The sequence below is a fragment of the Pipistrellus hanaki genome (genome assembly GCF_964339955.1).
Source record: "Pipistrellus hanaki genome assembly, chromosome: X".
NCBI classification, from domain to species: domain Eukaryota; kingdom Metazoa; phylum Chordata; class Mammalia; order Chiroptera; family Vespertilionidae; genus Pipistrellus; species Pipistrellus hanaki.
Window position 1 is genome coordinate 91,950,901 of NC_140524.1, and position 12,840 is coordinate 91,963,740.

Genomic DNA, 12,840 nt, shown 5'->3' on the forward strand with positions numbered 1-12,840 from the left:
AAACAAAAAACCCCACCATAGCAAATATGTGTATCTATTTCAAAAATTTGAGAGTTATTTGTAATATGACAGAAGGTACCAAAAGGTTTTCTTAAAATGAAAGAATTAAAAGTGTTTATATCAGTTGATTTTTCTGTAATAATGCTTAAGTGGAATTTTAGAGTTAGTTCATATAACATGAAACTAGGCAGATATTTTCAGGGGAAATCTCAGTCTAAAGATATATCTTTGAACTTGGAAGTCGTTTGTTTTTTTTTTTTCTTTCTGATTTTTTCTTAATTTTTGCATGGCTTCATGTCAGTTTTATTAGAAAGCTTGAACAGTACCAGTTTCTGCCTCCTGCATGCCCCACATGGGATGGAGCCCACACATGTGTCCTGATTGGGAATCGAACCGTGACCTCCTGGTTCATAGGTCAGTGTTCAACCACTGAGCCACACCTGCTGGGCTTAATGTAGTGAGTTTTAAAACTTGTGTTCATTGTTCACAAAAACTTGTATACACAAGAATTTAGTGGAAGGGTTGCAGAGTTTTCAATATGCTGAGAGCCTGTGACTTTGAATATTAAGCTGTATCTTCAGGATAATAGCATTACAGATAGGACAGTTGTGTTTTGAATGAATATTGTCTTAAAGGCACTTTAAGTACACTCACCCTTTGTTTGTCTACTTCTTTCTGACTCGTTAAAGCAATGTAGTATGTTTTATTCAGAGCCCCCCCACACTGGCTCCAACTTCAAGATGTCTTTAGTTGGGTGAGGATGAGGAGCCTTCTGTGGGAGCTAGAGACAGAGTCACAAGTGCAAGTTCAATGCTTTAGGGAGGGGTATCCAGTGGTCTGATTTTTTCAGATATGTCTATTCATTCCTTTGAATGGTCTTTTAAAATAGGATATATGAAAATAACAAGGTACATTTTTCTTTCCCCCCATTCCACAAATGCCAGTCCTTTCTAAGTAACAGCCTGTCTCCTTTATGCTTGAAATGAACGGCCACTAGAGGGGCCGCTTCACGTGTTGCATTGTGAAACAGGATAAACTGGTTAGTAAGTGAGCACCAAGCGATAGGGGAACTCCAACAAGTTTACTTAAATCCTCTGATGATGGCTTGCCTCACTTGGCTAATATTTATTCTGAACCGGAATTGTTGTAACCAAAGGACTTGTATGCATGCATATTAGCATAACCAATGGACACAGACCCTGGGGCGGTGGGGGCTTACCCGGGGTGGGAATGGCTGGGTGGGGAGTGTCAATTGGGGGAAAAGGAGACATATGTAAGACTTTAGACAATAAAAAATAAATAAAGTTACTGAACATCTAAAAAAATTGTTGTATATAGTACAAATACTGACTTGTTTTTGTTCCTATTTTATTTTTAAAATTATTTTTATTTCTTTTTTAAAAAAATTACCTTTATTGTTGAAAGTATTGTGATTGTCCCCTCTTCCCCCTCACAGACCCCTTCCCCCCTGCTCCCACCAAGCTATTGACTATGTCCATGGGTTATGTCTGTAAGTTCTTATTCTAGCAGTAAGTTTCATTATGAATCCAGATTATTGTAGCTGAATTGAGCCTAGCCCATGATTTATTTTTTCAAAAAACATTTAGGTTCTCTTTTCCTTACAGATGAAAAGCCAGTCACTGTCTGCGATGAGGTGCAAGGCAGTTGTGGCCAGTGACTTAGGCCTTCTCTGTGCGCACAGCGGCCTGCTAGGAAACGAAACCAATAAGGAAACGCTCTCTGTACACTCAGCGATCTCTTAGGAAAGAACCCTAGATAGACTTCACTCTGACAGAATAGCTCTTCCTCTTAGAAAATGTAGATTTTTTTTTTAGTTGCTTGAAAATATAGCAGTATTCGAAAGGCAAGCCTTGAAGTAAATGTTCCCTTGTGATTTTTTCTCCCCCAACCTATGTTCCCTCAACTCAGAAAAGAATGAGAGGATTTTGAGATACTATTTCTATACACACACACAAACACACACACACACACACACACACATATACACATATGTGTGTATATGTATATATATATATATATGAGATTTAAGTAAGCAGTGGTAAACTTTTGTCTGAATGAGGAAGTTCAAAAATATTTGAAACATGGTCCATTACTTGTCATCTGTGTTCCCATTGTGTGAAGCCAGTACAGCCTAACCAGATGACTCAAAATCTGTCTGAAGAAATAATTATCTCATTCTTTGCCCCTGAGGTTTCTTCCTTCCTGTTTATCAGACAACTTTCTGACTTCTTGTGTGAATTTAATAAAATCTGATAAGTATTTTTAATGAGTAGGAAGTGGAATGATTACAGATGAAACATCATTTCTTTGCTTTGCGGACCTCATTTTGTGGAGAATTCTGCTTTCTAAAGATAAAATAGAAGTTGGTCTTCTGTAAGAAAAAGGTAAACGTTAATCTCGAAAACAGCCTCATTTTTTTTTCTTTAGTCATCTCTAGATCACACTAGGGAATATCCACTACTCTAGTACAGAATTGAAAGTTTGTCATAAAATACTTCCGTGTTTGTCATAGTTAGAACACAGTTCTTTTTGTTAGTTCAAGTTTGAATTCTTAAAATGTTGGCTTCATAATCCCTTTACTGTGGGACAGATTGAAGTGACTGTGGTTTGTATTGTTGAAGTATAAGTGCTCCCAATTGTATACATTCAAATGAGTGTCCATTAAAACAGTTGTTTTGAGAGGACAGATTTAATTATTCTGTCAATATATTTCTTCCAAACACACTGTCACTGATCAATATAATTATTCCAAAAATATCATCACTGATAAAACATTTTCCCCATCTTTTGGTGTTACTGTCATACTTTGTGGTAAATTCTTTCCTTTGAACCCTCACCTGATTTTTAGAGAGAGTGGGAGAGAGAGGGAAAGACAGAGAGAAATAGCAATGTGAGAGAAACATAGCAGTTGGTTGCCTCCTGCACGCCCCCCCCCCCCAAACCAGGGCCCAGGCAGGGGAGAAGCCTACAACCAAGGTACCTGCCCTTGAGTTGAATGGAACCCAGGACCCTTCTGTTTGCAGGCTTATGCTTTATCCACTGAGCAAAACCATAGGGCATAAATTCTTTATAATATCTTCAGGAGCCAGCCATTTTTGTTTTTTTTTTTGCATAGCCCAAACAAATCAGTATTTATTGTAAAAACTTAAGGAATTATAGTCTCATTTTTACTCATTTCTTGGCATACTTTTATATTATACCCTCAGTTGGACATTTTTTTAAAAACCTCACAAATCCCCCCCTTTTAAACAAATACCATTTTCTCATTTTTATTTCAAATATATTGAGACAGATTTACTTATAAACTGAAAATTTGATCTGAAGGCATTTATAAATAGAAAACATATTTGATCACATATTGAAAGTAAATTTCTTTTACAAATTTGTTATATAAATACTTGCAATAAATTTTGACTCAATATATGATCTATCAAGATTACTACTTTGAAGAAAAAAATACTTTTTTTTGAGGGGACGTACTGTTTATTTTTCTTCCTGGCTGCGTTGACTTTTTTTCTTTTTTACCATCTTAACCATTTTGTTTGTTTTAGTTCCATATATTTTTTTATTGTGCTAAAAACTTACTTACATAAGATTTACCATCTTGGTCATCTTAAGTGTACAATTCAGTAGTGTTAACTATATTTACATTGATGTAGAAAAGAGCTCCAGCCGAAACCGGTTTGGCTCAATGGATAGAGCATCGGCTTGGGGACTGAAAGGTCCTGGGTTCGATTCTGGTCAAGGGCATGTACCTTGGTTGCGGGCATATCCCCAATAGGGGGTGTGCAAGAGGCAGCTGATCGATGACTCTCTCATTGATGTTTCTAACTCTCTATCTCTCTCCCTTCCCCTCTGTACAAAATCAATAAAATATATTTTTAAAAAATGCATTATCATATTTAAAAAGAAAAGAATAGAAAAGAGCTCCAGAACTGTTTCTTCTTGCCAAACTGAAACTCTATACACATAAAACAACTCCCATTTCCTCCTTCCCCCACTCCTGGTAACCACCATTTACTTCCTGTTTCTGTGAATTTTACTGTATTAAATACCTCATGCAGATGAAATGATGCAGTATTTTGCGTCTGGCTTCTTCACTTAGCATAATGTCCTCAAGATCCTAATATTCCATTGTATGTATATACCACATTTTCTTTACCTGTTTATCTTTCTGTGGACCCGGGTTGCTTCCCCCCTTTTTTTAGTCCTCACCTGAGGATATATTTTTATTGATTTGAGAGAGAGAGGAAGTGGGGGGGGGGTGGAGAGAGAGAGAAACATCTATGTAAGAGAGAAACATTGATCCGTTGCCTCCTGAACCCACAACATAGGTATGTGCCCTGACCTAGGATTGAATCCACAACCATTTGGTGTATGGGCTGACTCCCAACCAACTGAGTCTTAACTTTGGAAACCAGCCAGGGCTTGCTTCTACCTTTTGGCTATTGTAAATAATGAACATGGATGTGCAAATATGTCCTCGAGACCCTGCTTTCAGTTCTTTTGGATAAATACCCAGAAGTGGAATTGCTGGATCATATGGTAATTTTATTTTTACTTTTTGGAGGAAGCTCCATGCTGTTTTCCAGCCTCACCAATAGTGCACGAGGGTTCCAGTTTCTATCCTTGCCAACACTTGTTATTTTCTATGTGTTTTTTTAAGTATATATTTTTATTGATTTCAAAGAGGAAGGGAGAGGGGGAGAGAAATAGAAACATCAATGATGAGAGAGAATCATCGACTGGCTGCCTTTTGCACATCCCACAATGGGGATTGAGCCTGGGCATGTGCCTCCACCGGGAATCCAGCCGTGACCTCCAGGTTCATAGGGGTCAACAACACTTAGCCACTGAGCCATGCCAGCCACGCTGTTTTTTGTTGTTTGTTTTGTTTTGTTTTATAGTGACCATCCTAAGGGATGTGAGGTGAGAAAATACCTATTTAAAAATTGTATAAGTAATACTGAAATAACTTTTCTTTGAGAAAAATTAAAACAGTGCAGTTAAGGTAATTATCAGGTTTCCATTGTCCGCTTCCCTCTGACCCCCTTCTCAGAGAAAGCCTGTTACCAGTCTGGCATGTGGCCCTCCAGATGAGACAGGCTTGTTACATAAGATGTAGGTCCTGTACTGAATGCTCCTTTTGAGGGTAAGGGCAAATTATTTCGGTGTATCAAGAATATGGACTCATTTAGTTTCTGTATTTTTAATTCAATTTATGACACTTTACTAAGGACAACAATGTAGCCTGATTTGGGCATAATTGTTGATTGTTTGAATTATTTTTTTTACCCTAAATTCTTTCACATAGTTTATTTTTGTTTTATGTTCTTTTTTTTAGAACAAGAATAAACTCAGCTATATTGTTAGTTTTCAAAGACCTTTTTAAAAATAAATCCACTTCATATTTTTAATTATTAAATAACTGAAAAGAATCAGATTAAAAGCATTTTGTTTTTCCATGGAAAATGCTTTCCTATGGAAATTATTGCAGAAAAGGTTGATTGAAGATCAGTGAACCAGTGTAACATGGTGGGCGAAACATACTTGTGCCTCATTTCCTATAAATAGGGGAATATCTAATATTAGATGGTGTTTATTTTTAATATATTTTATTGATGTTTTACAGAGAGGAAGGGAAAGGGATAGAGAGTTAGAAACATCGATGAGAGAGAAACATTGACCAGCTGCCTCCTGTACACTCCCTACTGGGGATGTGCCCGCAACCAAGGTACATGCCCTTGACCGGAATCGAACCTGGTACCTTTCAGTCCACAGGCCGATGCTCTATCCATTGATGCCAAACCGGTTAGGGCAAATGGCATTGTTTAAAAATGTCCCCAAATACATTTATTTCCTAAAGTGGTAGATATAAAAATGATCTTTTGCAATGACTTTGGAAACAGCTGTACATTTTAATGTACAGGTTTTATAAGAGCTAAAATGCAATAATTAAAGCATTAGATTGCTCTGGCCCGGTGGCTCAGTTAGTTGAGCGTCATCCTGTACACCAAAAGGTTGCGGGTTTGATTCTCATTCAGGGTACATACCTAGGTTGCAGGTTCAATCCCAGGTTGGGGCTCATACAGAAGGCAGCTGATTGATGTTTCTCTCTCTTTGTCTCTCCCCCTCCCTCTTTCCCTCTCTCTCTAAAAATTAATAAAAATTTAATAAAAGTATATCCTTAGGTGAGAATTTTTAAAAATTAGATTTATTTATGCAATTTTTGATACCAAAGTATTTTGAATGGATTATCCTCGAAACCCTATCTGACCTTGATTATATATGTACAGTGGAACCTCGTTTCTCAAACTGAATTCATTCTGGAAAGCTAGTCAAAAACCAAATCATTTTTTCCCATTAGAAATAATGTAAATTGAATTAATCTGTTCCAAGCCCCTCAAATAATTCCAAGTTTTAACTTTTCTTTTAAAAATATAAATTTTTTTACAGAGAGGAAGAGAGAGGGATAGAGAGTTAGAAACACTGTTGAAAGAAACATCCATCAGCTGTCTCCTGCACACCCCCTCCTGGGGATGTGCCCACAACCAAGGTACATGCCTTTGACTGGAATTGAACCCAGGACCCTTTGGTCTGCAGGCTGAGCTCTATCCACTGAGACAAACCGGTTAGGGCCTTTCTTAAGAAAAAATAAATAAATTAAAAAAAAAATATATATATATATATATATATTGATTTCAGAGAGGAAGGAATAGGGAGAGAGAGAGAAACATCAGTGATGAGAGAGAATCATTGATCTGCTGCCTCCTACACACCCCACACTGGGGATCGAACCTGCAACCTGGGCATGTACCCTGACTGGGAATCAAACCTTGACCTCCTGGTTCATAGGTTGGTGCTCAACCACTGAGCTGCCAGGCTTAGCCTTTCTTATGTACAATACATGTCTGTTGTACTGTTAAATCTGTAAATAAACACTTTAAAGACAAAAAGGACATGAAATATAAATGAAAATTTAACAAAAAGGAAAGGAAATGTACAGTAAAAAATGAAAAATTTCTAATAATTGTAAGCAGCAACAAAAGCAAAACAAAAAACAAACAAACAAACAAACAAACAAAAACCGAAAATATTCACAGCTCCCTATCCTGATATTTTAACAGGGGTAAACTGACTCATATTTGCACATTCTCTCCTTTGCTTGTCACCTGAGAGATGCATGACTCATCATACAGGTATCAACATGAAAGAGTTGTGAGGTTGAGAAGCAAATTGTTGGAGATAAGAGATGCTCGAGAAATGAAATTCCACTGTATATATTTTAATCCTCACCGGAGGATATCTTTTCTATCAATTTCTAGAGAGAATTGAAGTGACAGGAAGAGACAGAGAGAAAAACATCGATGTGGGAGAGACACGTTGACTGGTTGCCTCCAGCATGCACTCTGACCCAGCTGCAGGTCAAGCCTACAGCCTAGGTATGTGCCCTTGGTTGGTGTTGAACCTGGGACCTTTCAGTCAGCAGGCCAAAGTTCTATCCACTGAGTCAGACCAGCCAGGGCTCTGGCCTTGATATTAAAAGGGGACTTTTTGATTACGAATGTACTTGATCTTAAAGTAGCAGCCATGGTTTATGATTGCCTATTTTTGCTCCGTAGAGCAATCGAATCTGCTCATGGGTGAAGCTGAACAGATTGTGACGTGTCAGAAATCTTTTTGTTGCTCCTCTTTACAGCAGCTATTCCTGGAGACACTGAGTCTTGACATTGGTCTGTTGATTGCTAAAAAATAGAAGCGAGGGTGGCCGGAAGGCATGCATAAGCTTTCTGCTTGTTGATTCCGCCTTTTCTCAGCAGTTGTTTCCCAGAATTTCTAGTTGCGGCACATTATGCCCTTTTCTTTGTTACTCCTGCCCCTCGTCTGTTAGTGCACTTCCACGGGTGACGTGATTATTTGTTTATCCGCTTTATTGGACTGCGGAGGCCGTGACCGCATCTTATTGTTTGTGAAGTTTGTTTTCATTAAAGAGTTGCTTTGATGTTGTTCTTTGACTGTGTGGCTTGCACAGCCATTAGATGAGGTAGGGAAACTCAGAGAAAAACAGGTTTTGGAGAAAGAAAATTCATGATGAGGAAGCAATTGAAAAACCCGGTGAAGATGTCCATGGGGAGTTAAACATACAAGCCTGAGACAGGGAGAGGCCCGGTCGGGAATACTGATTTAGGCATCAATAACATACGATTAGAGTTAAAGACTTAGATATAAGTGAAATTGGCTCTGGAGTGAGAAAAGGAGAGGGCTTGAGAAGAGGGTTAAGAACTCCTCAACCTTGAGGAGATGGACAGAGGAAGAAAAGGCCCAGAAGGAGAGTGAAAGAGTGCCCTACAAAGCTTGTGGAATGGCCCTACCTGGTTTGGCTCAGTGGATAGAGCATCGGCCTAGGGACTGAAAGGTCCCGGGTTCGATTCCGGTCACGGGCATGTACCGTGGTTGCTGGCACATCCCCAGTAGGGGGTGTGCAAGAGGCAGCTGATTGATAACTCTCTCTCATCGATGTTTCTAACTCTCTATCCCTCTCACTTTCTCTCTGTAAAAAATCAATAAAAATATATTTAAAAAAAAAAAAAGAAAAAAAGGAAAAAAAAAGAAAAGTGCACAGCTCCTCAGTGAATTTTACAAATTGACCATCCTGGTGTATCTGGCGCTCTAGAAGCCCTCGTCAATGTAAGAATCGTCCAAGCCTGTAGAGAATATTCATGATTTTATTTGAGCTAAACTGCGGGCAATTACTACTGGGAGGCGAAATCTCAACAAATTGAGCAAGTGCTCCTGAAAATGGCAGTTTTAGCACTTATTTTAGACATCAGCATCCATGGGTGGTGGATTGGGGAGGCGGTAGGAAGCAAAGTGCTGCTTTTTAAAACCTGCACACTTTCCTGAGGGTATCCCTGCGCATTTTAACAGCCTTTCCCTTTTCTTTTTTCTTTTTCTTTTTAAATATATTTTATTGATTTTTTACAGAGAGGAAGGGAGAGGGAGTCGTGTTTTTTTTTTTTTTTTTTTTTTTGTGGAGAGCCTGTGGGAAGCTGGAAGGTGACTGCGGAGGGGGCTGTGTTGGAGACCTGTGGACGCAGTTCTTGCTGTTGAGTGGGAATGAGGGCGGACTCCAGGGATAGACTAACAGGAGAAGTGGAAGAAGAAAACAACTTGGGCAAAAAAGGGCTTAGCAGGCTTAGCCCAATATTAAAACAAGAACAGTGGAAAGAGGGAGAGATAAAGTAGAAATTAATAATTAAGAATCCAATACAGCCCTGACCGGTTTGGCTCAGTGGATAGAGCGTCAGTCCATGGACTAAAGGGTCCCAGGCTTGAATCCTGTCAAGAGCATGTATCTTGGTTGCAGGTACATCCCCAGTAGGGGGTGTGAAGGAGGCAGCTGATCGATGTTTTTCTTTCATCGATGTTTCTAACTCTCTATCCTTCTCCCTTCCTCTCTAAAAAAATCAAAAAAATGTATTTAAATTTTTTTTTTAAAGAATCCTATACATTGTTAAATTTTGAAAGTAAACAAGTTGAGATTGAAAATAAAAGATGGCTCTGATTGGTTTGACTCAGTGGATAGAGCATTGGCCTGCGGACTGAGGGGTCCCAGGTTCAATTCCGGTCAAGGGCATGTACCTTGGTTGCGGGCACATCCCCAGTGGGGCTGTGCAGGAGGCAGCTGATGGATGTTTCTCTCTCATCGATGTTTCTGTCTATCCCCCTCCCTTCCTCTCTGTAAAAAATCAATAAAAATATATTTTCAAAAAAGATGAACAGGAGCATTTAAAAAGTAGAAATCTGAATTAAAATGATAGGCAGCTGTGGAATGAAAAGTGAAATATGTAGAAAGTACATAGGATTAAGGATGGAAAGCGGGAATCAAGACTTAAGGAGGTCAGCATAAGACATTACACTAAAGGAGGATGGCGATAGGGGTCAGTATGAACCTCAAATGCTCAACAGGGAGCGAAAAAGGGGATGGCAGCTATTACCCAGGAGGGAGGGAATCAGAGACAAAGTCCAGGGCAGGGCCGCCCGGCTCAGTGGAAAGTCCCCAGCTCCAGTAGTGTTGTTAGTACATCTCAGACAGACTCAGAGGGCAGAGAGCACGGAGCTCACACCTCCAGATACCAGCGGCCTAGGCTCTCTCCTGTGGGGCAGGGAGGGACTCCACTAACTGTGTCAGCAGTAGCTGGCCAACCTTTAACCTGGAAGCAAAAGAAATTTTTAAAATATATTTTACTGATTTTTAAAAAAAATATATTTTATTGATTTTTTACAGAGAGGAAGGGAGAGGGAGAGAGAGTTAGAAATGTCGATGAGAGAGAAACATCGACCAGCTGCCTCTTGCACACCCCCTACTGGGGATGTGCCCACAACCAAGGTACATGCCCTAGACCGGAATCGAACCTGGGACCTTTCAGTCCACAGGCCAACGCTCTATCCACTGAGCCAAACCGGTTAGGGCAGCAAAAGAAATTTGTAGCAATATTTTCTTGAAATGAAGACCTTTCAAGATGAACACATAATACTTTCAGAATGTGTTAATTATTTTAAAAGCAGGTGAAGTAATAACCACTTAAAAAATAACTTCTAGCTCTTTATTTGCTTCTGAAATATGGGGATTTCCTTTTTGTGTGTGTGACTCTAGGCATGCATTGCCACAGACATTTTTGTTCTGGTCTATTTGTGTTTTGTGAGTATTCAGAACAGCCTAGTCTTTCACATTACAGGCACTACAAATCTCAGCGCTGTGATTCCCATGAAGCTGAATCATGCCAAAGTACATAGAATAAGTCAACTACTTATTTATATTTCACCTCTCTTCTGTCCATTTAGGCAGGCAATAAACAGTTAGTCAGCATTTGGTATGTGTGAGGCAGTCATGGGCCCTAGAAATACACAGTAAGACATGACCCTATCCCGAAAGGGCTTCCAATCTGGTAGAGAGAACTTGATAAGCATGCATAAATGGACAGATAAGAAAAGCAATGAATCTCCCTGCTCTTAGACAAGTTGTGCCGAAAGATAAAGCAAGTAGAGAACATTCTAAGCAGAGGACTCAGCATGTGGGAACCCATGAAGCTGGGAAACAGCATGGGAGAAATATAAGGAATTCAAGTTTTGTGGGAGAAGGCAGAATGACAGAGAGCAGGTTAGAGAAGGCGGTGGGGGTGAAATTATAATGGACGTTGTTTGACCCACATGCAAGTGCTAGGTGACGAGTTCCAAAGGATCTCAAATAAGGGTAGAAGATAATCAATCAGGTTTGTAGTTTACAAAGACCGTTCTTTCACAGTGCGGTGGTTCAAGCCATCAGAGGCCAGGTGAGCAGTGAGAATGCCGCTAAACAATCCAGGAAAGAAGTGAGGGCCAATCTACAGGAGGGGATGGAGAAAGGGAATTGAGGTCATTCAGTAGGCCGAATTAAGAGGACTTAATGACCAGTAGAATGGGATGGCAGTGAAAGATGACCTCAGAGTTTCTGATTAGGTGTTCTGGCTGGGTGATAGCACCATCCCTGAGAAAGTCGAGAAGAGGTAAGTATAGGGGATTATCGCTATGTAAGTATAGGGGATTATTGAGAAAAAGCTTTCTGACTTGATTCCACAGCACACATCCACGCATCGGGCCTAGTGTGGACTGGAGGCACAGATAAGATCCCGATGAGTTGGTTTTGGACATTCTTTTTTTTTTTTTTAAATATATTTTATTGATTTTGTACAGAGAGGAAGGGAGAGAAATAGAGAGTTAGAAACATCGATGAGAGAGAGTCATCGATCAGCTGCCTCTTGCACACCCCTACTGGGGATGTGCCCACAACCAAGGCACATGCCCCTGACCGGAATTGAACCCGGGTCCCTTCAGTCCCCAAGCCGACGCTCTATCCATTGAACCAAACCGGTCTCGGCGTTTTGGACATTCTTGATCTGGGAAGCTTGTGTCCTATCCGAGTGGAAATGTCCAGAAGTCATAGGGTGAGTGAGTTGGTAGCTCAGGAGAGAGTACTGGCTCGGCATTGTATATCTGGAAGTCACTGGGCATGAGTGACCCCCCAATCAGGGAGAGCAAGGCACAGAAAGAGACTGAGTTTGGGAACGGAGATCTGGAAACCAGCTCTGGATGGGAATGGGAAGAGGGAGCTTCTGAGAGTTTGATTAGCAGAATTACAGGCATAATCTTCACTCTATTCAATGAATTACTAGGTGAGAACATGAAAAACTCCTTCCCTTGTTGGCTGTGTGTGTGTGTGTGTGTGTGTGTGTGTGTAATTTATTTTATTTGAAAGGCCAAGTGGAAAAACTTAGAAACTACTGTCTTTGGGAAATCAAGATAAAGGTGACCTGAAATGTTAAGTCCATGAAAACATGTTTTTCAGGCAGGAGTGGCTGAGGTTAGGAACATGCTTATGTTGTGCACATTCATTTCATAACATTGAGATAAGGCTCAAGATTGCTTCTGTGTTTCAGGTAATCCAGAGGTCCGTGGGGCCAGCCAGTCTGAGTCTACTCACCTTCAAAGTCTATGCATCACAGAAAAAGGACGCAACTCACAAAGCTACTGTGAAGGTTAATGAGGTGACATGCTGTTCTTGTTGTGATATGTATATATATATTTTTATTATATTTTATCGATTTTTTACAGAGAGGAAGAGAGAGGGATAGAGAGTTAGAAACATCTATGAGAGAGAAACATCGATCAGCTGCCTCTTGCACACCCCCTATTGGGGATGTGTCCACAACCAGGGTACATGCCCTTGACCGGAATTGAACCCGCGAACCTTCAGTCCGCAGGCCGACGCTCTATCCACTG

The 12,840-nt window shown here is 40.1% G+C and overlaps 2 protein-coding genes across 5 annotated transcripts in view; one reads left to right on the plus strand and one right to left on the minus strand.

Annotated features, from left to right (window-relative positions):
* Window positions 1–12,840, minus strand: part of LOC311614631 (uncharacterized protein CXorf58 homolog) — a 115,588-nt gene that overhangs the window by 54,488 nt on the left and 48,260 nt on the right. The gene's annotated exons all lie outside the window — the stretch shown is intronic.
* APOO (apolipoprotein O) overlaps window positions 1–12,840 on the plus strand; it is a 62,403-nt gene that overhangs the window by 9,892 nt on the left and 39,671 nt on the right. The window contains exon 2 of one of the 2 annotated variants that reach the window (XM_084869768.1): window positions 12,498–12,605. In XM_084869768.1, the coding sequence (XP_084725894.1) occupies window positions 12,498–12,605 (108 nt within the window). The remainder of the gene's footprint in view (window positions 1–12,497; window positions 12,606–12,840) is intronic. The other variant, XM_084869769.1, reaches the window with a different exon arrangement.